Below are 26,039 nucleotides of genomic sequence, written 5' to 3' on the forward strand. Positions count from 1 at the left end.
AGGCAGTAGGCAAGGGAAATGGGATATAAAAGAGCTGGAGCTTTGAGAAGAGACAGAGATTCCTCCAACCCAGGTAAGAGGGAGTTTAGGGTGGGGGGTTTCTAGACAGGCCAGACAGTCCCCAGGACACTGCTTTCCCTGGAGTGGGGTACAGGTCAGTCACAGGTCCCTAAGGTTCTACTACAGTGGCTTTCTTCCAGCCTGGGAAGCTCTCACTCACAGGAAACCCCAGACACCTCTGTCCCTTACACTGCCTCCTTCCTTCTCCCTCGGGATGCCTTCCTCTCCTTTGTCAGGGCTTGTCCTGCCTCTTGGTCTTTAAATGCTCATCCTGACCACGCTTCTCCACCTTTCCCTCTCCCTTGTCTCTCTTTGGCTGTGTTCTCTTTCTACCCGTTTCTACTTTTGTCCTTTCTTTCTATATCAGTGTTAGGAACCAAACCCAGGCTCTGGTGCGTGCTAGTAAGCACTCTGCCACTGAACGGCAGCCCCAGTGCTTCTGCATCCTTTCTGTTCTGCCTCCTATCTCTGCCTCCCTTGTTGTTTTGGTCTGTTTTGAGTCAGGATCTTTGGGTTGAGCCTCCATCTCCCAGGCTGCCTGCCTGCATCCGTTGCACATTCCCATCTGTTCTTTCTATCCTGCTGCACCCCTGGGGTGCCTTGTTCCACTGTGGTCCAGACTCTTCAGGATTCTCTGTGAAGAGATAACCAGGTGAGAGCAACCCTCATCATCTCTGCGGCCAGGGGGCAGGATTCTCCCAGAAGCCAGGCTGCTGGACCTGTTTCTCGGTAGGCAGTTCAGCATCCTCCTTTAGCAAAATCCAGCCAATTTCATTCCATGCAGATCCCTTTTGGAGACCCTCCTTCTGAGGACCTCAAGGGGCAAAAAGAACAGAACTCTGAGGGGTGGGGAACAGGCCCAGGCAGGCACTGTTCATGGAGCAGTGGTAGGAGAGCCCTAGGACCTGCCATGGAAGAGGCAGGGCAGGGGTGGGGTAAGAAAGACAAAGCCAGGCACAGAAGCCTGAGCCCACATCAGGAGTGACAGTTCTCTCCTCTCTCTGCCCCATAAGAGTGACAAGATGACAGATGCCCAGATGGCTGACTTCGGGGCAGCAGCCCAGTACCTCCGAAAGTCAGAGAAGGAACGCCTAGAGGCCCAGACTCGGCCCTTTGACATCCGCACTGAGTGCTTTGTGCCCGACGACAAGGAGGAGTTTGTCAAGGCCAAGATCCTGTCCCGGGAGGGGGGCAAGGTCACTGCCGAAACAGAGAATGGCAAGGTGTGTGTGACAGTGGCAGTGCAGGGGAGAGCGGGTTTAGGGGAGCCTGTGGTGGGAGCTGAGAGGCCTGAGAAGAGTGCGGGGGCAGGACATGTTCCCTTGAGAATCCGAGGATCAGAACTTTTCCAGATGGGCCTGAGCAGGTACACCGAGCCATCATCCTAGGTGTGCACCCTTTCTCAGAGAGGGCACCTGGCTGGAGACCGTGGGGGGGGGTCAGCTGTCTTACAGGTAAAGAAGTACGGACACAGCCCTGTCTCAAGTGTTCCCCAGGAGTTCACTTTCTCAAATTCCCTTCACCCAAACCAAGAGCAAATTCAGACCCAGATGAACAAAAAGAGCAGGAACCTTGGCCCTGAAGGCTCAGTCCTGAGGCTGGTGACCACTCAGCCTCTGCTCCCTGGGTTGCTTACTCCAGGCATCAGAATTGCTACCAGTCACCAGCATAGCTTGAGACGTTGGCCTCACAGCTTGCTGACTGACGTTACATCCCACTGAGGGGTGGAGTGATGGGCCACAGCCCACTGGGGTTTTGATTCTGTCTTAGTTCTCTCATTGTTGGTCACTGTGCAGGCATATCATTTAATTGTTAAGAGCCACTGCCTCCTCCACTATAAAAAAATATTGGAATCCCTGCTGGCAGGATCTAATGACATCAAGGCATGGCAAACTGATGCCAAGCAAACCCCAACTGTGACTGATGGGGAGTTCAGGATTGGAAAGAGCTGCTTGTCTGATAAGGGGAAAGGTTTGCCCTGAGCTGTGGTGCCCTTAAAGACTACATCCAGGATAGAACCCCAGGGTCATGGTAAGGTGTACACAGATTTGAGAGCTGCCAGTCTCCAGGTTTGCCCTTAGATGCTTAAAACACAGGGGATGGGGAGACATAATCACTGGACAGTTCTGGGGAACTGGCAAGAGAAAGGAGCCCTAGAATATCTTTAGAGTAGGAGAGACAATGGGCAGGAAAATTACCTGGGGACTGAGACCTAGGGGAGTTATGAGACAGAGAGCTGGAGCCCTGGTCAGTCAAGAACTAGGGGAGCAATGCCAAGTCAGGACTCTCAAGGCCAGCAAGCAGGAACTGGCAAAGACCCATCTATGCCCCTTCTCTAGACGGTGACCGTGAAGGAGGACCAGGTGATGCAGCAGAACCCTCCCAAGTTCGACAAGATCGAGGACATGGCCATGCTGACCTTCCTGCACGAGCCCGCGGTGCTGTACAACCTCAAGGAGCGCTATGCAGCCTGGATGATCTATGTGAGTGGCTGCTGTACACTGCAGACTTCCCATTTTGCACAGAGGCCTCTGCTGGCCACTATCACTCACAAAGCAAGAGGCTAGAGATTCTCCGAAGGGACCCAGTCTCCTCTCACTCACCCCTGGTTAGCTGAAGTGGCCAAGGATGCCCCTGCCTGCCATCACTACCATTGCTAGGCTCCCTTTACCAACCACATTCCCACCTTATCTCTTGCTCCAGACCTATTCAGGGCTCTTCTGCGTCACTGTCAACCCCTACAAGTGGCTGCCGGTGTACAACGCCGAGGTGGTGGCCGCATACCGGGGCAAGAAGAGAAGTGAGGCCCCACCCCACATCTTCTCCATCTCTGACAATGCCTATCAGTACATGCTGACAGGTGAGCCTGGTGCCTTAACCTGTGTCCCCTCAACAGGAACTCCCACCTGGGCCCTCAGCCCTCACCTGTTGTCTCTTCTTCCCTCTCCCAGATCGAGAGAACCAGTCCATCCTCATCACGTGAGCAAGCACTAATCCTCCACAGGGCTTGGGGTGGGGATGCCAGGGTGACCCCTGGGGTATAAGTGGGGAGGAGAGGTTTCAAAATGTTAGCTGCAGGGATGTGGGGAGCTGGGATTATTTTAGAAGATAAACCCTGTGTGATGCTGGGCTCTGATGGTCTGGACTGGGAAGAAAAGATTGTGGAGCCTTCTGTATGAACTACAGTAGGAGTTCTGGGTTCTGATTGTTGCGTGTTGCCCCAAGCGGAGAATCTGGAGCAGGGAAGACTGTGAACACAAAGCGTGTCATCCAGTACTTTGCCAGCATCGCAGCCATAGGTGACCGTAGCAAGAAGGACAATCCCAATGCAAACAAGGTGAGAATGGGCCACAGGCTCAGCAGTGGAGGGACAGGGGAAGAGCAGGGCTCCTGAAGGTCAGCGCGGTACAGAACATCCTCATACTCAGGTCTGCGTGTGGCCTGAAGACCCATCAGCAGTTCATCCAGCTTTACCCTACCAACCAACACCCTCCAGAGGTGGGTAGAGGATGAACCTCCACATTTCTGTCCTTTTCACAGGGAACCCTGGAGGACCAGATTATCCAGGCCAATCCCGCTCTGGAGGCCTTCGGCAATGCCAAGACTGTCCGGAATGACAACTCCTCCCGCTTTGTGAGTGATTCTCAACCACTGCCAAGCGACCTCATCCAAACTTGTCAAGAAAATAGGCGTCCTATTTTATTAAAGATTTATTATTTATTTGTGTGTGTGTGTGTGTGTGTGTGTGTGTGTGTGTGTGTGTGTGTGTGTGTGCCATGTGTTGGGGATGCTGATAGAAGCCAGAAGAGAGTGTCAGATTCACTGGAGCTGGAGTTACAGGTGGTTATAAGCTACCTGACATGGGTGCTTGGTTCCAAACTAAGGTCCTCTGGGAGAACAGCAAGTTAGCCATCTCTCCAGTTCTGGGAGTGTTATTTTGCTAACAGTCAACACACTCAGTTAATTGTATTGTACCTGGCTTTTGGAGCACACACACACACACACACACACACACACACACACACAGCCCAAACCCTCGAGACCCAGCCTGGATTTTTGATTTCTGGGAACCCAGGAAAGGGATCCAAGTCACCACAGCTGTCTACACTTAAGAAACAGCTGTTTGGGGTCCAATTATAGATTTCTCTTATGAGCATTTCCAAAACTCGTTGGACTTGAAAGTGTGGGCTTTGGAGTGAAAGGTTTAACTTTCCAGGTTCTCAGCAAGTCCCTATAACCTCCCTGAGCCCTAAGTCCTTCACCTGTGAAACAAAGGTAATAATATCTACCTCGTAGAACATAGACAGGATGATGAAGTGAGATGATATAAAAGCCACAAACTGGAGGGCTTTCGATATGGATAAACCCCTCCACCTCCCTCTTCTCCACCCCCCCAGTCTCCCCCTCCTCCATGACCCCCACTCCCACACCACCACCCTCGCTGCTTTTCCCCCTATCTCCTCCCTGTTATCTGAGAGTGGGTTTCTCAGTTTTACTGGTACTAAACTGACACCAAATAGATCATTTACATTCCAGAATCATCCAGGGAAATCTGGGTTGAGCTGAAGTCCAAGATTTGATTCTGTCCCTCTGACCAGTTCCCTTACTCTACCCCATCTGCCCACAGGGGAAATTTATCAGAATCCACTTTGGAGCCACCGGAAAGCTGGCTTCCGCAGACATAGAGACCTGTGAGTACTGCAGGGAGTCTGTCCGCTCTCTGGTCTCCTTTGCTCCCCCCCCACACACACACACAGCCCATCTCCTCACTCCTTCCGTCTTCTTTCTAGGTCTACTGCCTAGGACTACGCATGCCTTGTAGCTTTGGCCTTCTTCACTGAAACCAGGCTCTCCCTGGGTCTCTTCATCACACTGTGGGAGCCTCCCACTCCGACCCTGCCCTTTCACTGACTCTCCTGCTTTCCTCCCCTCTGCTTTCCTCAGACCTTCTGGAGAAGTCCCGGGTGATCTTCCAGCTAAAGGCTGAGAGGAACTACCACATCTTCTACCAGATTCTGTCCAACAAGAAGCCAGAGCTGCTGGGTAAGGCCAGCCTGCCCACTACCCTGCATCCTCCCCAGAGCCCACTTGTGGGGCTCCTGCCCTCGCTCTGCCCAATTCCCTGCTCTCTCCTCCTTCTGCTTCTCTCTCCCTCCTCCCTTCTCCCTCCTCCCTCTTGGTCTGCATCTCTCTTGCCATGCTCTACCAAGCACCTCACTCCTCAGTTCATCTCTTTCCTTCTCCCCTGCCATGCTCTCTCCTCCTCCTGGATTGTTCTCTACCTGCTTCCCCTTCTCCCACATGTAATGTTCCCCCTTCCTTCTTTCCTGCGTCCCCCTTTCCATGCCTTCATTTGTTTTGGATTCTCCTTGGCCCTCACCAATTCTCGTTTATTTTCTCCCTGCCCTCTCTTCCCCACTCTTCCTCGGTTCTCTCCTTCCCCTTCTCTGCCTTCCCCCCACTCCCTTGTCCCTGCCTTGCCCTCCTTTACCTGGCACAGACATGCTGCTGGTCACCAACAACCCCTACGACTACGCTTTTGTGTCTCAGGGAGAGGTGTCTGTGGCCTCCATTGATGACTCTGAGGAGCTCTTGGCCACCGATGTGAGTGAGAAGACTGGGGAGGCCCTTGGGGGGCTCCAGAGAGCTCTTTGACCACCCTCCACCCATCCTCCATGTCTCTCTGTCCCAGAGCGCCTTTGATGTGCTGGGCTTCACTGCAGAGGAGAAGGCTGGTGTCTATAAGCTGACCGGTGCCATCATGCACTATGGGAACATGAAGTTCAAGCAGAAGCAGAGGGAGGAGCAGGCAGAGCCAGACGGCACCGAAGGTGTGGGGGAGGGGCGGTGTTGAGAAAATCCCATGTGCTATTTGAGATGGGGTATGCAGACCCCACATGCTGAAGATAGTCACTGGGAGCTGAGGCTTCCATGCTGTGTCTAAAAGTTCTTTCAGTGAGTATTGAGGAATTATGTTGGCAGCAAAGTTGTTCAGACTCTCATAAAGTGGAAGGAAACCAGGAGAAATAGGAGAAGCGCTGTGATCAGGAGCGATCCCTAATCCAGGGCCACATCTTCCCTTCAGCTAGAACGCAGCCAGGCCTCTGTCCACTAACCATCCCAGATAGTCTAGAAAACCTGAGGCTTGTGGGGTAGAGATGGGATGAGGGATGGACAGGGACATGGGGAGTGGGCCCAAAGCCACATCAATCAGACGTTAGCCAAGGCAAGGAAGGAAGGAGTCGAAAGTGCTTCCTCTCTCCTTGTCAATCAGATGCTGACAAGTCTGCCTACCTCATGGGGCTGAACTCAGCCGACCTGCTCAAGGGGCTGTGCCACCCTCGGGTGAAAGTGGGTAACGAGTATGTCACCAAGGGACAGAGTGTCCAGCAGGTTTACTATTCCATCGGGGCACTGGCCAAGTCAGTGTATGAGAAGATGTTCAACTGGATGGTGACTCGCATCAACGCCACCCTGGAGACCAAGCAGCCACGCCAGTACTTCATAGGAGTCCTGGACATCGCTGGCTTCGAGATCTTCGATGTGAGTCCGGTAGCCCTGGCACGAGAGAAAGATCCCTCGCTCGCTCACTCACTCACACTCAGTCACGTGTGGAGATCCAACCATGGGTCAGGCACAGGATGGCAGGGGATCGTGTAGTGACAGAGGAGGTCACCGTCCCTTTCCTCAGGAGACGCTCTCCCTTCCCTGTCCTGACCTGGGACGGGACCAGCCATGACTGTGATGGGCTTGGGCAGGGTGCACGGCACAGCCCGAGGCCGACCCAGATGGCCACTGAGACGCTGCCTGCCTCACTGGCTGCCGCACCCTTGCAGTTCAACAGCTTCGAGCAGCTCTGCATCAACTTCACCAACGAGAAGCTGCAGCAGTTCTTCAACCACCACATGTTCGTGCTGGAGCAGGAGGAGTACAAGAAGGAGGGGATCGAGTGGGAGTTCATCGACTTCGGCATGGACCTGCAGGCCTGCATCGACCTCATCGAGAAGGTACTACCCAGACTCACCACCTGAGCGCCCTCCCTCTGCCATCCCAGAATCTCAAAACCCCTTCTAGGCCCAGCTTGACCCACTGACCCTGTGGGTCAGGGCACCCATAGGAAGAGCCCCTTCCTTCTTCATTCAGACCCGAGTCTTGTCTCCCTGTATGGCCATCACCTCCCAGTGACTCCTGGTCCTTCTCTATCACACAAGAATCATCATTCAGAAGAACCTAGGCTGAAATGAGAAATGTTCGCTTCACATCCTCTTCCTGTTTACTGAGAAATAACCAGTTTCCAGGCCCTCTCCTCAGGAGAGAGGGGGCAATAGTGCCAGTGTCCCCTGTGCCCATGACGATGGCTTTCAGTGTGTCTTTGCCCTTTGCTAATAGACCTAAGCTCTGAGTGTCTGACCTGCACCCAGCCAATCACTACCCTCCGCAAATGGGAATTTTCTACAAGCTTTAGGTTGTTGCTCAGATTCTAGACCAAGGTTCTCATCTTTAGAGACCTCAGACTCCCCTTAAACTGTGGGGGAAGCATGTGTACATACATATGCAGGTATGTGTGTGTATTCATGCTTCTTTTTAGAGAAATGATCAACTTTAACCAAATTCTCAAAAGGATTCTAGCCCCAAGAAAAGCCAAGAACCACATTCTAAAAAGAAGATTGTTGTACAAAACCTGGATCCCCTTAGGCAACCCTTGAATTGCTGCTATTATTCTGTAAAAATGAGTCTGGCCACCCCTGCAGCCTGGTTCCCTGGACATACATCTATGCCTGGCCTGGTCCCCCAGGGCAGTGAGCCATCAGGAAAAGAAGTGCAATAGAGGCATTGTAGGCCTTGAGGGAGTGATTAGGAGTACTTAGCTGTTCGCTGGAACCTCTGGGGACAAAAAGAAGGCTATGTGTGCCAGTCCCAAATATAGTTAGATTTGGGTTAATCCCAGGTATATTAGCGTCCTATCTGGGGCCAAGAGGTTCTAGCACAGACTCCCTCTGCCCCATCAGCAGTGCTGGTCTGTAGAGTCCGGATTCTGAAAGCCTGGGAGTGTAATCAATGATTTTTTTCTACCTTCCCTCGCTGCCCTCAGCCCATGGGTATCATGTCCATCCTGGAGGAGGAGTGCATGTTCCCCAAGGCCACAGATATGACCTTCAAGGCCAAGCTATATGACAACCACCTGGGCAAGTCCAACAACTTCCAGAAGCCACGCAATGTTAAGGGGAAGCAGGAAGCCCACTTCTCCCTGATCCATTATGCTGGTACTGTGGACTACAACATTATGGGCTGGCTGGAAAAGAACAAAGATCCACTCAATGAGACGGTGGTGGGCTTGTACCAGAAGTCCTCACTCAAGCTCATGGCTACACTTTTCTCCACCTATGCTTCTGCCGATTCTGGTAAGGGGGCAGCCCTTACAGTAGGATAGGGACTTCTGGAGGTGCAGGGTCCAGAGGTAGCTAGGAGAACTTGTGAGTCAGGAGAGCCCAACACAGTCTGTCTGTACTTCCCTGTAGTACCTTTTAAAAACCACTTTGTGTTATGGATACCAGTGTATGTCTGTTTCCTCAAGGCTGAGAGGAACTGGAGGGTGGCACACACATCGCTGTCAGACGCCCAGCATAGAACCATGCACAAAAGAGTGCTTGATACATGTTGAAAAGATAGCTGAACTGGGGCTGGAGAGATGGCTCAGCGGTTAAGAGCACTGACTGCTCTTGCAGAGGACCTGGGTTCGATTCCCAGCACCCACATGGAGGACCTGGGTTCGATTCCCAGCACCCACATGGCGGCTATGAACCGTCTTTAACTCCAGTTCCAGGGGAATCCGAAGCTCTTGTCTGACCTCTGCCGCATTGCACGACACGGGTGTACTCACATACACTCAGGCAATACACTCATACACAAAATAAAATAATAAATAAAATATTTTTAAAAGAAAGAAAAGATAGCTGAACTAATGGTAGGACAGATGAGCCTCCAGTTCTAGCTGGAAGAGCACTGGTGTGATTTGAAATGAAGAGGATGAAGTAGAAGAGATTGAAAGTGGAAAGACAGCATCAAGGCAGGGTTAGGAGAGGGAAAGCATGGAGTACCTACAGTGTTCTAGTACCTATCAGTGAGCCTTAATCTTAGCCAATCCTCTCTCCAGCCTTTAGGGGTTCTTCCACCCAATGAGGAAAATAGCCCAAAGTCACACAGCCCCTGAGAGCCAGAGCCCTTCTTCTGCCCAAGAGCCTTTGTGTTTTCAAGCTATTGTTCATCATTACTTCTCTGTTATTAGCTGACAGCGGTAAAGGCAAAGGAGGCAAGAAAAAGGGCTCATCCTTTCAGACAGTGTCCGCTCTCCACCGGGTAAGAAAGACCTAGAGATTCTGGAACACTGTAGTGGGTTCGCCCCAGGTCTTTTAGCTGCAGCACTCTATCCTGATGCTCTGAGTATGGGCAGGAAAAGTAGCACTGCATGGCCATTTTTGGTGTATAAACTCTGCACAAGTCTGAACTCACATCATAAATTATATGAGTTCCTCCCTTCTGCTTCCCTAGGGGGCTTCTGGTGATGGGTATCCAGATCCCAGGGTTCTGGGACCCAAAGGAAGGTCCCTGTGGCTCCTAACTTTCCACTCTCACCCACCTCCAGGAAAATCTGAATAAGCTGATGACAAATCTGAGGACCACTCATCCTCACTTTGTGCGCTGCATCATCCCCAATGAGCGCAAGGCTCCAGGTGAGCCGTCGGGAAGGTTTTAGTCAGGGGACGATGCCTAGCATCTACTTACTCTGAGGGTGATGCCTTCTTTCCTCCTGCCTCAGGGGTGATGGACAACCCCCTGGTCATGCACCAGCTGCGCTGCAACGGTGTGCTGGAGGGCATCCGCATCTGCAGGAAGGGCTTCCCCAACCGCATTCTCTACGGGGACTTCCGGCAGAGGTTGGTACAGCGGTGCCCCAGGGCTCACGAAGCAAGGGGACCAGGCTGCCCTGGAGGGAGGAGTGGGTCTGCAAGCGGCCCTGGAATTCATAGGCAGAGCGGATGCGCGCAGAATGCAAATGACTCCGAGAGTTTCCCTCCCAAGGTATCGCATCCTGAACCCAGCGGCCATCCCTGAGGGGCAGTTCATTGACAGCAGGAAAGGGGCTGAGAAGCTGCTGGGCTCCCTGGACATTGACCACAACCAGTACAAGTTTGGCCACACCAAGGTGAGTCTGGAGCTCTATACAGTGGTGGCAGAGCAAGTAGCCATGCTGAGTGAAACTCAGAACTGGAACCCAGGCTCACTCAGCTTAGAGTGCACAGGTCAAGGGTCCCCTGAGAGCCCACTGGGCATCCTCCCACCCACCTCCACCCTGGTCACCACTCTTTGAGGCTGCAGCCACATCGGTTCTACCCCTTGTCCACAGGTGTTCTTCAAGGCAGGGCTGCTGGGGCTGCTGGAGGAGATGCGTGATGAGAGGCTAAGCCGCATCATCACCCGAATCCAGGCCCAGGCCCGGGGACAGCTCATGCGCATTGAGTTCAAGAAGATACTGGAACGCAGGTGAGAAAGGAGGGGGAAAGGTGCCAGAGATTTAAGCGGTAGACAAGCAGTGCCAACCAGTTAGAGACTTGGATTCAGACCCTGGCGCCACCACTTGCTAGTGGTGTAGGCAAGTTACTCTACTTCTATGGATTTCAGTTTGAATTACTTTTTAAAAGGCGCCAGTGAGGGGAGGAAGAAGACTCCAATGAGATACTTCTTCTTGAGATAGGATCTCACTATGTAGCCCTGGCTGTCCTAGAACTCACTGTATAAACCAAGCTGGCCTTGAACTCACAGAGATTTTCCAGTCTCTGAAGTACTGGGATTAAAGGTGTGTGCCACCATGCCCGGCTTGAGAAACCATTTTAAAACACTGGATTGACAAAAATTAAGACTTACTGTCTATAGATGTGTAAATTTGTACGAGGCTTTGGGAAACAATTTATTATCCTATTTTATAATGTATTTAAATTTTAATTACATTTATTTATTTATGGGGCGTGCCACACTGCATATGTGAAGGTCAGAGGACAACTTGCAGAGGTGGATTCTTTCCTTCCACCATGTGGGTCCACAGGATCAGACTCAGGACGGCAGGCCTGGCAGTTTTTATCTGCTGAGCCATCTTGTCAGCCTTTATTCTCAATCTATTTTTTTTTTTAATTATGCTAGGCGTAGTGGCGCATACCTTTAATCCCAGCACTCCAGAGGCAGAGCCAGGCAGATCTCTGTGAGTTCAAGGCCAGCCTGGTCTACAAAGCGAGTTCCAGGCCAGCTGGGGCTACAGAGAGACCGTTTCAAAAAGACCAAAAAAAAAAAAATTACTTTAAAAAAATTTGCATGTGCTGTTCGTTCTGTCTCTCCAACTACAACGTGGGTTCCAGGGATCAAACGCAGGTCATGAGGCTTGGTAGTGGCAAGTGCCTACCCACTGCGCCATCTTCTCAGCCTTATTCTCTTTTGTAAAGTCAAACTATCACATATTTAAATTTTTTTTAAGTTTTGACAGTCTCACCAATGTATGTATTCAATGGATTGTGACCATATTCAGCCCATCACCCTCATTCCCCTCCCTCTCCTGCTGAACCGTTCTTCACAACTTCTGCACTTTCATGGTTTTTGTTTTTGGTTTTTTGGTTTTTTTTTTTTTTTTTTTTTTTTTTGGGTAATCACATACTTTTCCATTCTACTCCTGAATACATTCCCGCCGAGAAACTCCTTCACATGTACACCATGAAACAAAAAAGCCAATCTTCGTAGCAGTATTGATACTAAGAAGTGGCTTCCAATAGCTACTACTGCCCAGTAGGGAAGGTGTATACTACCCTTTTATTGAATTAATTCATGAGTCCATGCTGAGAAACTGTGTTCAGTGTAGTGACCCAGGGTTGAGGGGAGATAGGGAGTGAAGCTATAATACCTCCTGTCCTTGGATCCTACAAACTTGCTTAGATAGAAGAGGTCAATGCAATTGGTCCCATGACTGAGGAGACGTCTTTCTAGCACTCTTCTGCCTCCACATTTCCTTGTCAGGGATGCCCTGCTGGTAATCCAGTGGAACATTCGCGCCTTCATGGGGGTCAAGAATTGGCCGTGGATGAAGCTCTACTTCAAGATCAAGCCACTGCTGAAGAGCGCAGAGACAGAGAAGGAGATGGCCACCATGAAGGAGGAGTTTGGACGCATCAAAGAGACACTAGACAAGTCTGAGGCTCGCCGCAAGGAGCTGGAGGAGAAGATGGTGTCCCTGCTGCAGGAGAAGAATGACCTACAGCTCCAAGTGCAGGCGGTGAGGCCACAGGGTTGCCTCCTCTCTCCCCTCCTCTCTCCCCATCTCATCACTGGGGTCTAGGAATCCACAAGCTCCAGCCCTCTATAAGACTGCATCTCTTCTCTCTAATCACCAGCTTCTTCCCTGTCCTCTTCTCCCAGGAACAAGATAATCTCAATGATGCTGAGGAGCGCTGTGATCAGCTGATCAAGAACAAGATCCAGCTGGAGGCCAAGGTGAAGGAGATGACCGAGAGGCTGGAGGACGAGGAGGAGATGAACGCCGAGCTCACTGCCAAGAAACGCAAGCTGGAAGATGAGTGCTCTGAGCTCAAAAGGGACATTGATGACCTGGAGCTGACACTGGCCAAGGTGGAGAAGGAGAAGCATGCAACAGAGAACAAGGTGAGGCCGGCTTCATCTGGCTCCAGCCCAGGTCCCCTGATGACTCCCCAGACTAGCATCTGGTCCTAGTTAATAGCATGGATGTCTTTATAGGTGTCTCCAGGTTGGTGTCCTTAGACCCTAAAGAGGATGTGCTTTTGTTTGACAGGTGAAAAATCTAACAGAGGAGATGGCTGGGCTGGATGAGATCATCGCCAAGCTGACCAAAGAGAAGAAAGCTCTGCAAGAGGCCCACCAGCAGGCCCTGGATGACCTTCAGGCTGAGGAAGACAAGGTCAACACACTGACCAAGTCGAAAGTCAAACTGGAGCAGCAGGTGGATGACGTGAGTAATAAGAACCGTGCTCCATCTCTCTGAGATCAAGATTCTGCAGTTAACTCCTGTGGTCAAGGAGTTTCTCCCACTGCATCTACCTTCTACGATCCTATGAGTTTTTTTTGCTCTCTGTGATTCCTTAGTAGACGGAATCTCTGAGTCCTTAGTGCTTGTAGGATTTCTTTGTGCGGGCGTGGTGGCACACGCCTTTGGTCCCAGCACTCGGGAGGCAGAGGCAGGCAGATCTCTGTGAGTTCGAGGCCAGAATGGTCTACATAGTGAGTTCCAGGACAGCTGGGGCCACAGGCAGACCCTGTCTCAAAAAGACCAAAAAAAAAAAAAGATTTCTTCACTGGCTTGACTACCAATCCCACTGGACTTCAAGTTTAAGAGGGAACAGATGAATATTACAGATTTTCCCGTCTTTATTTTCTCTACCAGCTGGAGGGATCCCTGGAGCAGGAGAAGAAGGTGCGCATGGACCTAGAGCGAGCAAAGCGGAAACTGGAGGGTGACCTGAAGCTGACCCAAGAAAGCATCATGGACCTGGAGAATGACAAGCTTCAGCTGGAAGAAAAACTCAAGAAGTATGACCTTGTGGTGGCCAGGAGGGGCTGATGGGGGGGTATCTGGCTTGGTAGCTATGGCACAGGGGGCTGTACCTCCACTGGCCTCGCTGCCCTGGGCACACTGGATGTAAGGGCGACCATGGCTCTCCCCCTTCGCTATCTGGGCCAGGGGTTGGGGTGGGGGGCTGGTTGTGGCATGAAGCAAGAAAAGAGAATAGGTTTGGAAGAAAGACGACCATAAGTTCCACCGCTTCTCCTCTACTCCAGGAAAGAGTTCGACATTAATCAGCAGAACAGTAAAATTGAGGATGAGCAGGCACTGGCTCTCCAGCTGCAGAAGAAACTGAAGGAAAACCAGGTGACGTTCTTCCCAGTGTGGCTGAAGGGAGCTCAAAGCCCAGATGCTGTGGGAGCTCTTTAGAATTCTAGACAATGTCTGGAACTCCAGGCAACCAGAGACCCAACCAGCCCTGACTCCCAGGAACACTAGCCTCCCTTTTACAGAACAAGACTATATCATCTTGGCAAAGCTATTTGAGGGAGAAGTGTACCTACTATCAGGGCTTCTCTTTCTGAAATGTGTACGACCAGTTAGACTGTCTACCTTGGACAAGTGATAGGGTTCATTTGTCCCCTAATCTTTTCTTTCCTCCCTATGCGTGGGGTGAGGCAAACCCTCATGAAGCACCTTCCTATGGACTGCTCTGCCCACACTCTTCTGGTACTAACCCCACCCCTAACACAGGCCGAGAACCCACAGGCAGCCCTGAAATGCAGTAAGTTTCTACCACCTCGATCAAGGCACCTCTCCTCCCTGGTCCTGAGAGTCTCCTCTCATCCATAAAAGCCTTTAGCGAGGCTGAAAACTGAATCTCCCCTGCCTTCCTGTGTGTTTGTCTCCCATCTTCTTGGTATACCTTTTTGGTGTTAGGCAGAATACTGGTCCATTTCCTAGTGCTGTTACCCTCACCATGTCTTGGCACTGGGCTACAGATCCTCCCTCTTCCTCCTAGGACCTATGCACAAATCCCACCTTCTCCATCCAGGGAGTAGAGAAGTAGGTCTTCTGTGTCCTACTCCCAGGATCTACCCTGTAGTCCATTAAAGTTGCCCATTAACCCAGAAAAAAGGAAGCCCACAAATCTTCGCCTAGAAAGACAAATGATCAAAATGGTAAATGGACACTCTTTCAGGGTAGTAAAGACCAAGACCAAAGGCACAATAATGAGGTAGGGGAAGGATGAAGACAATGGCACCTTGCTAGTCCGTACCCAGCCTGGAAAAGAGCAATCAAGCCAGAGCCCAGGCCTGAGCATAAGTAAGGAATCTCTCAAGAGTGAGGAATCTGGTTGTTTAGACTGTGTGGTTAATTCGGATGACAATATTATTTATCTGAGGCATCTTGCTGCAAATTTTTGTAAAAACACAAGTATTCACTTCAGTGCCTTATGAGACTCTGTGGACTCTTTGAGGTTCATGATCTCAGGATCCCCCTCCAAACAGAAATCCAGTACATGCTACAGCTGCTCAGGCTGAGTCTGGGGTACTGTCAGGAAATCCTCAAAAGTCTGGCTTTCACCAAATTCCTAATGATGGCCAGCTCATTCAAGGGTATTTAGCAGTACCCCTTACCTTTACCTACCAGATGCTAGACATCCTCCACTAAGTCAACACAATTAAAAATGCCTCCAGACATTGCCAAATGTCCCCTGGGTTAAGACTCACTAGCTGAAAACCATTGCTGCAGACTTAAGTGCCTGAGAGTCTTTTAGAGCCCTGGGGCAGGGTTCCGAGTGGAGGGGTCCAGGTAGTAGGGTCCAGGCAGCGGGTCTGAGCCCTCTGTGTCCCTGCTCAGGCACGCATTGAGGAGCTGGAGGAGGAACTGGAGGCTGAGCGCACAGCCAGGGCTAAGGTGGAGAAGCTGCGCTCAGACCTGTCCCGTGAGCTGGAGGAGATCAGCGAGCGCCTGGAGGAGGCCGGTGGGGCCACATCTGTGCAGATAGAGATGAACAAGAAGCGTGAGGCCGAGTTCCAGAAGATGCGGAGGGACCTGGAGGAGGCCACGCTGCAGCATGAGGCCACGGCTGCCGCCCTGCGCAAGAAGCACGCGGACAGCGTGGCCGAGCTGGGCGAGCAGATCGACAACCTGCAGCGGGTGAAGCAGAAGCTGGAGAAGGAGAAGAGTGAGTTCAAGCTGGAGCTGGATGACGTCACCTCCAACATGGAGCAGATCATCAAGGCCAAGGTGGGCCCCCCTCAGCCTCTCCTTGCCGTCCTTTCCCTCACAGCTGTGCCTTCCTGTCCTCTCTGCCCTTCATTCTCATTCCCTTCATTCCCCCGTGGTCTTCTCTTCTCTCCTTCGCCCCTCCATAGCCTTCAACCACTTTATCTTCTTATTTTCCCCCTTCCTTAATGTGTGTCCCCTCTTGAGACTGAGCCCTTCCACCTGGCCTGTGCCACCCTCCTCGCCTCTGTGCCCCCCCATCTTGGCCCTCTCTTCCTTCCTCTGGTCTGTCTGATCCACTTAGCACCTCCTCCCTGCCAGTCCTGGCCCTTCCCACATTTGCCTTTCTACTGTCCATTACTGCCTAAAGGCAAACCTAGAGAAAGTGTCTCGGACACTAGAGGACCAGGCCAGTGAGTACCGCATAAAGCTGGAAGAGGCCCAGCGCTCCCTCAACGATTTCGCCACCCAGAGAGCCAAGCTGCAGACAGAGAACGGTGAGTGACCCCGATTATGCCTAGCCTGCAGGGCTTTGATTGCCCCTTTCCATGGCTCAAGAACCCCTCTTTCTACTTCCAGGAGAGTTGGCTCGCCAACTGGAGGAAAAGGAGGCGCTGATTTCCCAGCTGACCCGAGGGAAGCTGTCCTACACCCAGCAGACGGAGGACCTCAAAAGGCAGTTGGAGGAGGAGGGCAAGGTAAGGGCCAGCCGAGGGCAGTGGGACAAGCTTAATGGTGTCCCTATCCTCCTGCTAAATGACCCTCACATCAGTTAATGACTCTTATTTGTAAAGGAGAGGGGTAGGTGAATGGAAATCACTCAAAGACATTGAGATTCCACTTCATTTGCATGAGTCTGAGGCTTGACTGATGTAAATAGGAATAAGAATCTAGAGAATAATGGCCTGGGTTTTCCCTCACTTCCTTGATGCCCACCTCTCCCCAGGCCAAGAACGCCCTGGCCCACGCACTGCAGTCAGCCAGACATGACTGTGACCTGCTGCGGGAGCAGTATGAGGAGGAGACGGAGTCCAAGGCTGAGCTGCAGCGGGTCCTGTCCAAGGCCAACTCAGAGGTGGCCCAGTGGAGGACCAAGTATGAGACAGACGCCATCCAGCGGACCGAGGAGCTGGAGGAGGCCAAGTGAGTGCATAGTGGCTCCCACTTTGATTTGCAGAGAAAGGAGCCAAGGATTTGGTGTGGGGACAGGTAGAGTGGATAAAGGAAAGATCCTTAGGAGAACAGAAGGATGGGAGGACCTGGTGGAAAATAGGAGTGTTTGATAAAAAGCCTGAATCATGCGACCTGTGACCCCTGGCTGGCCCTGACCCATTTCCTTTGACAGGCGAGCTTTTGGCCCGGGTTATACCTGACACTCACGTATAAGACGAGCAAAAAGCTTGTTGGTCAGAGGAGCTATCGTCATTCAGCCTGTTGTGGGGGTGAGGGGTACAGCCCCCCAGATGTGCTGTGTGTATAGAGAAGCCTGGGCAGCCTATGCTGGTAGACTCGACTCTACATACCAGGAGTCCCTGCTCGCTCCAGGCTGGTGCTCCAACATCTCATAGAGCTGTGGGGAGGTGCTGGCTGTTCTTTATCAACACTAGAGAGGAAGGTGGTCATCTCAAGATGGCCATTCCCAAGTACAGCCACACACATTCTCCTGGACAGGAAAAAGCTGGCCCAGAGGCTGCAGGATGCAGAGGAGGCCGTGGAGGCCGTCAACGCCAAGTGCTCCTCTCTGGAGAAGACCAAGCACCGGCTGCAGAACGAGATCGAGGACCTAATGGTGGATGTGGAGCGCTCCAACGCCGCCGCTGCAGCCCTGGACAAGAAGCAGAGGAACTTCGACAAGGTGGGCCCATAGTGGGACTGCAGCTGGCGTGCACGGCTGGTGCTGGAGTCAGTGTCAGTGCCAGACCAGGGCAGCTCTCCTCGGAGAGCCCAGGAGAGGGGCCTGTGGCAGCCCCAGACACGGGGTCAGGCACAGAACTGCACAGTGTGCCCTGTCGTCCCCCCACAGATCCTGGCCGAGTGGAAGCAGAAGTATGAGGAGTCGCAGTCAGAGCTGGAGTCATCCCAGAAGGAGGCCCGCTCTCTGAGCACCGAGCTCTTTAAACTCAAGAATGCCTATGAGGAGTCCCTGGAGCACCTGGAGACCTTCAAGAGAGAGAACAAGAACCTTCAGGGTGCGAGGGCCAAGAGGCAGGGAGGCCACAGGGGCAGGGAAGACCACATGGGGTCAGGTGGAACTCGGGCTTTGATCTTTCTGTTCCTCAGAGGAGATCTCAGACCTGACTGAGCAGCTGGGAGAAGGAGGAAAGAATGTTCATGAGCTGGAGAAGGTCCGTAAGCAGCTGGAGGTGGAGAAGCTGGAGCTGCAGTCGGCGCTGGAGGAGGCTGAGGTACAGGGTCTGACTCTCCCTGCACTCTCCCAGCTGCCCTAGTGTATCCCACCTCATTTTGATCTGGGAGCCACCTAGACTCCAAGCTCCCATTAGCTCCTGTTCTTATTGCAAGGTCATCTGACAGGTCTCCTCACTAGACAATGTCACAGTCTGGTTTCAGAACAGAAGATTTTGTTTTCCAGCAGGTTTTTTGAAGTTGGAATCAGGCCATTGTTAACAACTGCTCAGACAGTGAGGAGGAACACAGGCTCCAGAGTCAAATGATCTGTTTGAAACTTGGCTTGACGCCCTCTGTCTGCCTTTGCATCCTCATCTGTAAGATAGAATTAATGAATATACCCCAAAAGATTATATATGCATGATTATTATGAAGATCAAGTGAGGCAGCACACTCAAGGACTTAACATATACCAGCCATTGCTACTGTGCTGGGACCCTAGTTTAGGGTCTTCTAAACTCTTCTCACTAAAGGACAAGGTACCAGAAAAGCAGAGCTATGAATTTTGGGCTGTAGGAACATCTTCCTTTTCTTTAATCTTTTTTTTTTTTTTTTGGTCTTTTTGATACAGGGTCTCCCTGTAGCCCCAGCTGTCTTGGAATTCACTATGTAGACCAGGCTGGCCTGAACTCACAGAGATCCGCCTGCCTCTGCCTCCCGAGCGCTGGGATTAAAGGTGTGCACCACCACACCCGGCCCTTTTCTTTAATTTTTATGCCATGTTAGTCTCAAAATTCTGGTGACTGAGAACAGCAGTCACAGAGGAAGGGCCAGGGCCAGGAGGCCCAGGGGACCTAGCACTTCCTCCCCACAGCAATCTGAGATTAAAGACCTACCACCCCAGTTCTTTTCTAGGCCACAGTTCTGGCTGAAGCCTGGCATCTTGTCATCTTCCACGCCAACCCAGTTCTGAGCCCCGCTTATCCACCTCTGACTCTGCTCCCCCTTCCAGGCCTCCTTGGAGCATGAGGAGGGCAAGATCCTCCGTGCCCAGCTGGAGTTCAACCAGATCAAGGCAGAGATTGAACGGAAGCTGGCAGAGAAGGACGAGGAGATGGAGCAGGCCAAGCGCAACCACCTGCGGGTGGTGGACTCCCTGCAGACCTCTCTGGATGCAGAGACGCGAAGTCGCAATGAGGCCCTGCGGGTAAAGAAGAAGATGGAGGGTGACCTCAATGAGATGGAGATCCAGCTCAGTCAGGCCAACAGAATAGCCTCAGAGGCCCAGAAGCACCTAAAGATTGCCCAAGCCTACCTAAAGGTAACGGAAGCCGGAGATCTCGGAAAGGGGTGAATCAGAGTAGAGTGCCTAGAGAGATGGTTGAAGTCTACAGCTATACCACCTTGAATGTGACTGATCACATCTGATCTCAGAATCTAAGCAGGGTCAGACCTGGTTAGTACTTGGATGGGAGATGGTGAAGGCCAGGGAAAGGGGGGCTAACAAATAAGAGAATGTGGGAGCTACCTACTGGATCTGTAGGCTTGAGGAATAGGATGCCCTGGACCAGTCTCAGGACTAAAGAAGAGATCATGAGATGCGCACTTAACCTCCCGCTGACAAGAGGTTGATGTATGGAGTTGGGTGTTAGATCCCAAATGGGAGGTCGCGATGGTATGAGGTCTCAGCTCTTTCCCATCTTACCTTCCCCACAGGACACCCAGCTCCAGCTAGATGACGCAGTCCACGCCAATGACGACCTGAAGGAGAACATCGCCATCGTGGAGCGGCGTAACAACCTGCTGCAGGCCGAGCTGGAGGAGCTGCGGGCCGTGGTGGAGCAGACGGAGCGGTCTCGGAAGCTGGCTGAGCAGGAGCTGATTGAGACCAGTGAGCGTGTGCAGCTGTTGCACTCCCAGGTGAGTGGGTCAGGGACCATGGTGCAGAAACCCCCTGTGAGTCAGAGCCCAGGGTATTTTAGCAGCTGTATGTTCTAAGTAAGCAAGTCCAACCAGGATTGCAAAGAATTTCACTTCTTGGATCAGCTGTCGTCTGTTAGCAGCAGCTAGAGAACCACTCACTATCTTGAGAAAAGCGACTCTAGACTTAAAAGCCAAGCATGTCATGGCTGATGGATGATGCCTGTCAGTTACAAATCTTAATGGAGTGCATTTTGCCATCTGATATCCTTGATCTAGGAGACAGTGTCCAGCTGGTTCTGTAAAGATGGAAGTTTGGGGGGTTAAAGATGAATAACTGGAGTTGGAGATGGCTCAGCAGCTAAGTGCTTAGTGCTCTTGCAGAGGACCCAAGTTCCGCTCTCACATCGGGTGGCTCACAACTTCCTGTAACTCCAGTTCCATGGGATCTAAGGCCTCTGGCCTCTGAGGGAACCTGTACTCACATGCACTTACCCACACACAAACACACATACACAATTTAGAAAAAAAATTAAAAGACATGTAACTAAATCTGCTTCCCAGCTGAACTACAGGTAGGACACCATTTTCTGCAGTCCCATTCCGTTATGCCCAGTTCTGTGCTGCATTTGGTGTCTGTGTCTATGTACTGCAGTGCCCTGTGGAATTTTGTTCCATAATTTAGCATGTGTGTGAATAGCATTGTCTACTGACTTCTTTCTGACCTCTTCTTTCCTCCACTACACTTTTCTCTAGCTATAATCATTTCTAGAACATTGGGTTTTTTGGGGGGGTTGTCTTTTTTGAGACAGGGTCTCCCTGTAGCCCCAGCTGACCTGGAACTCACTATGTAGACCAGGCTGACCTCAAACACACAGAGATCCACCTGCCTCTGCCTCCTGAGTTCTGGGATTAAAGGCGTGTGCCACCACATCCAGCTAAAACATTCTTCTTTAAAATATGTTTCGATTTTCCTGGGAATACTGGCACTTTGCTATATATAAACATGTTATTGGGGTTGGAGAGATGGCTCAGAGGTTAAGAGCACTGACTGTTCTTGCAGAGGACCCAGGTTCGATTCCTAGGACCCACATGGTGGCTAACAACCATCTGTAATTCCAGTTCCAGGGGATTTGATGCCTTCTGATCTCCATGGGAATTGCACAACACAGGTGCACTTACACATATACAGGCATACACTCATACACATATGATAAAAATAATAGGGGCTGGAGAGATGGCTCAGCAGTTGACACTGGCTGTTCTTACAGAAGACCCGGGTTCGAATTCCAGCACCCACATGGCAGCTAACAACTGTCCATAACTCCAGTTCCAAAGGATCCAACAGCCTCTTCTGTCCTCCGCGGGCATTGCACGACACGGGTGCACTTACCTACATTCAGGCAATACACACATACACATAAAATAAAAATAGTAAATAAAATATTTTTTAAAATAATAAATTTTTAAAATGTTACAAAAGTGCTTGGGGTAAAACATCAGATCTCTTACTTTGTCTTTCTTCAGACCTCAGTCATTTTAGTTATAACTTCTAGAACATACCCATTTTCATAAGAAAAGGGAAAGTGGATGAAAAACCAAGAATATCCTGAAAGCTAAGCTTGCTTTTAAATTTTATTTATTTTTATTTTCTGTGTATGAGTGTTTTGCCTGCATGTATATAAGTGCCCATCCATGTGCCCTCTTCAGAAGCTAGAAGAGGTTGTCACATCCCCTGGAACTGGAGTTATGGATACCCACCATGTGGGTGCTAGGAATCAAACCAGGTCCTCTGCAAGAGTAGCCAGTGCTCTTAACTGTTGAGGCATCTCTCCAGCCCCTTTTTTATTTTCTCCAGTTTGTTTTTTATTTTTATTTGTGAATGTCTGATATGTACATGTTCATATGCATGCACGTGTACATAGATGTATGTGCACGTAGTATGTATATGTGTGAGGCCAGAGGTCAACATTGAGTATCTTCCTTTATCACCTTATTTTTTGAAACAGGGTTTCTTACTGAACGTATAGCTCATTAATTGGCTAGACTAGATGGCCATGAACCTCAAGAATCCATATGTCTCTCCCCTGCAGTGCTGTGTCACGGACATTTACCACTGCATCAGCTTCTGATCTGAACTCAGGTCCTCCTACTTATACAGCCAACTGAGCCATTTCCTCAGCCTTTGGGCTTCTTTATTTGATTTTGGTTTGTTTTTAAATGACCATGTCTAATTTTCTCTGGATAATAATGTGGAACCAGGCAACAAAATATATATGTGACAGTTTTCTCTACTTCTATCTAGAATACCAGCCTCATCAACCAGAAGAAGAAGATGGAGTCAGACCTGTCCCAGCTCCAGACTGAGGTGGAAGAGGCAGTACAGGAGTGTAGGAACGCAGAAGAGAAGGCCAAGAAGGCCATCACAGATGTGAGTTCCCTGCTCTGCCTGCCCACTCCGGGCCAGTGTCTCCCTACACTGGGCAGTGAGGACATGAGCACTTGAGCAGACCACCACCTGCCTCCCTCTCCCGTGCACAGGCCGCCATGATGGCAGAGGAGCTGAAGAAGGAGCAGGACACGAGCGCCCACCTGGAGCGCATGAAGAAGAACATGGAGCAGACCATCAAGGACTTGCAGCACCGGCTGGATGAGGCCGAGCAGATCGCCCTCAAGGGAGGCAAGAAGCAGCTGCAGAAGCTGGAGGCCCGAGTTCGGGAGCTGGAGAATGAACTGGAGGCCGAACAGAAGCGCAATGCAGAGTCAGTGAAGGGCATGAGGAAGAGTGAGCGGCGCATCAAGGAGCTCACCTACCAGGTGTGGCAGAATGGAGTGGGAGTCAAAGGGACAGTGGCTTCAATTGCCCACTTCCTGGCCCACACAGGACCCCTGCTGGACCACCATCCACTGATGTCAGGCAGCACTTGTCACTAGAACCTTTAGCTGTTATCTATGCTTTGACACATTCTAGAGGCAGTTCAGCTTAAGTACAGGAATTTTTACAGTAAATGGAGAAGCTACTTTTACTTCCTAAAAGCTGTTTTACTCAGCTTTCCCCAGACTTTTTAGTAATCCAAAGTGTTACAGTAGTAAACCTAGGAGCCAGACAGGGAGACATACCATGCAACACTTTAGGACCAAGAATCAGACAAGGGAAAAAACTTAGATCTTCCATGGAACTTCTAGGACAACTAAGAGAAGCCAAGACTGTAAGAAAGTTCTCAGAATGTTGTTCCAAGAACTCCATCTGCAGAACTCAGAGGGTTTGTCCTTGACCCGTTCTTTTCAGTGTTTAGGAATGGGGGACTTAGGAGATGGAGTACTGGTCACTTGACAGGTGGATTCGAGAAGCACAGGATAAAGATTACCAATCTATGGGGCTGGAGAGATGGCTCAGCGGTTAAGAACACTGACTGTTCTTGCAGAAGACCCGGGTTCAAATACCAGCACCCACATGGCAGCTAACAACTGTCTGTAACTCCAGCTCCAGGGAATCCAACAGCCTCTTCTATCCTCCACGGCATGGCACAACACGGGTACACTTACTTACATGCAGGCATAACACTCATACACATAAAATAAAAAAATAATAAATAAAAAAACATCACCAATCTACTGTGGACAAAGTGGAATGGCATCCTAGTGCACACAATGAGACGGAGACAGGAATGATTAAGTGACACTGGAGCCACTGACCCTACTGCCTGAATTCTGGCTCAGGAGAATGTGCTAGAATATTGGGCTATGTGGATTAGAATAATCTAGACAATGATAATACCTGTGTTCTCCTGCCTTCCTTATTACTCCTCTTTGATCACCTCAGAACCACAGGCCAAGAGCCCTCATGTTGCTGCAGGGTGGAACTCTATTCACCAGACAGAGGCCAGAGCAGAACAGACTGGGTGCCTCCTCCATGTGTTTATATTAGGACATTCTACCTGGCTCTGAGCACCTCCCCTCACTCCCAGCACCCCAACATTCATTGCTTTGTGGACTGAAAAGCTTGCCCCTTTGACCTACAAGTAGACCTAGCACCTCCTTGACCTGAGCCACTGGAGGGAAGAGCAGCTGAGACCTGGGCAGAGGGGATGGTGATTGCACTTGCTCCTCTCCCCAAACTGGCTTCTTCCACCCACCTACTTCCAGACAGAGGAGGACAAGAAGAACCTGCTGCGGCTACAGGACCTGGTGGACAAGCTGCAGCTGAAGGTCAAGGCCTACAAGCGCCAGGCTGAGGAAGCGGTGAGTTGACAGTTTTCTCTTCCACTTTTATCAACCTTCCTACTATGTGTAAGAGTCAGTGCGTATCTGCCACCTGGGGCCTGGACAAGGGTCTGCTCCAATGTTTATCTCTCAGACATTTATTCTACATGTCTAGTGTACTCTGGACTATGTCAAGAACCCTGAGTTCAAAGCACTGCTGCATCTGAGCCTGTACCTGCCCACCAGCTGCTTACGGTCCATGTACCATAAGCCCAGGGGGAGGCAGTGGAGATGCTAAGTGCAGGACAGGGGCAGGTATTGAAGACAGGAAAGAGGCCAGGCGTTGGAATCAGGCCTGGAAGGGGGCCTAAGAGGGTAGAGTAGAAGGGAAGACGTCTGGGTGGACATAGAAGTATGGGTATGAGGTGTGGATGAGCACAACTGTGCAGAAAGCCCTCAGGTCAGCAGGCATCTAGCTGAGTAACACTTGGAACAGGTGCGGTGAATCTGGATTCTGAGGAGGCATGCCAGGCAGCCTGGATTCATCCTGGGCAGTGGGTGGCCTTGGAGGATTCTGAGTGCTAAACAACTTTGAGGAGGGTGCCAGGTGCAGGACACTACCAAGCCAGGTGCAGGATATCCCTAGGAAGGCTGTTGCAGGGACTTGGTGAGGAATGGCTCAGGGACAGGGACTCTGAGAGGCTAGGAGCTTCTCCCAAATGGCTCCACTCACCCATCCCCTCTACTCATAGGAGGAGCAGGCCAACACCAACCTGTCCAAGTTCCGCAAGGTGCAACACGAGCTGGATGAGGCGGAGGAGCGGGCAGACATTGCCGAGTCCCAGGTCAACAAGCTGCGGGCCAAGAGTCGCGATATTGGTGCCAAGGTAGGTCCCTCCCCTGAACTTTTCCAGTCATCCCCACATCAGCGTGCCCCCTGGCATGAATGACCCTCTGAGTTAGCTATATAGGTATCCCTATGTGTACATGTAAATTTACAGAAGAGACAGCGTATCAGAGGGCCACAAGTGTAACCTAAGGGTCCCACAGACACCCATACCTGAGAAGCCACTCTCCTACTCAGTATAAGCACCTGTAACAAGATTTCAAGATCTCTAAGGCTTAAACTCTCCCTTTCCAATGGTGTCTCCCTTAGGCCCTGAGACCTCTAGGGACACCTCTCCTGGCTATCTTGCCCATCACACTCACCTCTCATTCCTTTCTCAGCAGAAAATGCACGAGGAGGAGTGACACTACCTGCAGAAGCTTGCTGTTGTTACCCCACAATAAACATAATGCCTGACTCTGCCTTCGTCCTCTGTCTTTCCCACCAGCTGTCCATGCTGGAGCAGGAGGCCCAGGGGGAGGGTGGCCACAGCCTCTGTATTAGAGTTGTGGGAGCAAAAAGCACCCCATATCTGAGGAGACCAAGCCCAAAGTAGTGAGGTGCCTTGCCTGAGACAGTACAACCATAGTCCCAGCTGTGCTTGGTTAACCACACAAGGAAGGAAAGGGAAAATTTCAAAAGTGGGAAAAACAAAAGCCAGGTGTGGTAGCCCAAGCCAGTAGCCCCAGCACTTTGGAGATGGAAGTAAGAGGCAGCCTCAGCTATAAAGCCAGCCTGTGTGACATGAGACCTTGCCTCAAAAACAAAACAACAACCAAAAAAAGGAGGGAGGAGCCTGGAAAGATGGCTCAGTGG

At 51.1% G+C, this 26,039-nt stretch overlaps 1 protein-coding gene across 1 annotated transcript; it reads left to right on the forward strand.

Moving 5' to 3' along the window:
* LOC103739453 (myosin-6) lies at window positions 1-25,641 on the forward strand. Its single transcript, XM_008839871.1, has 39 exons — window positions 1-73; window positions 680-712; window positions 1,074-1,283; window positions 2,400-2,543; window positions 2,764-2,920; window positions 3,012-3,039; window positions 3,286-3,397; window positions 3,601-3,693; window positions 4,688-4,751; window positions 5,005-5,103; window positions 5,561-5,664; window positions 5,753-5,891; window positions 6,335-6,603; window positions 6,897-7,067; window positions 8,153-8,462; window positions 9,347-9,417; window positions 9,704-9,791; window positions 9,878-9,995; window positions 10,141-10,264; window positions 10,466-10,602; window positions 12,118-12,373; window positions 12,517-12,759; window positions 12,908-13,084; window positions 13,517-13,662; window positions 13,912-14,002; window positions 15,500-15,889; window positions 16,239-16,365; window positions 16,448-16,566; window positions 16,815-17,011; window positions 17,540-17,723; window positions 17,892-18,057; window positions 18,149-18,273; window positions 19,227-19,535; window positions 19,931-20,134; window positions 22,440-22,565; window positions 22,676-22,951; window positions 24,281-24,376; window positions 25,090-25,224; window positions 25,565-25,641. Exons 3-39 carry the CDS (start codon window positions 1,083-1,085, stop codon window positions 25,586-25,588), a joined length of 5,820 nt encoding a protein of 1,939 aa, XP_008838093.1. The 5' UTR covers window positions 1-73; window positions 680-712; window positions 1,074-1,082; the 3' UTR covers window positions 25,589-25,641.
* Window positions 25,642-26,039: the final 398 nt, after the last annotated feature.

The sequence above is a fragment of the Nannospalax galili genome, unplaced genomic scaffold (assembly GCF_000622305.1).
Source record: "Nannospalax galili isolate Female #2095 unplaced genomic scaffold, S.galili_v1.0 scaffold1119, whole genome shotgun sequence".
Classification (NCBI taxonomy): Eukaryota; Metazoa; Chordata; class Mammalia; order Rodentia; family Spalacidae; genus Nannospalax; species Nannospalax galili.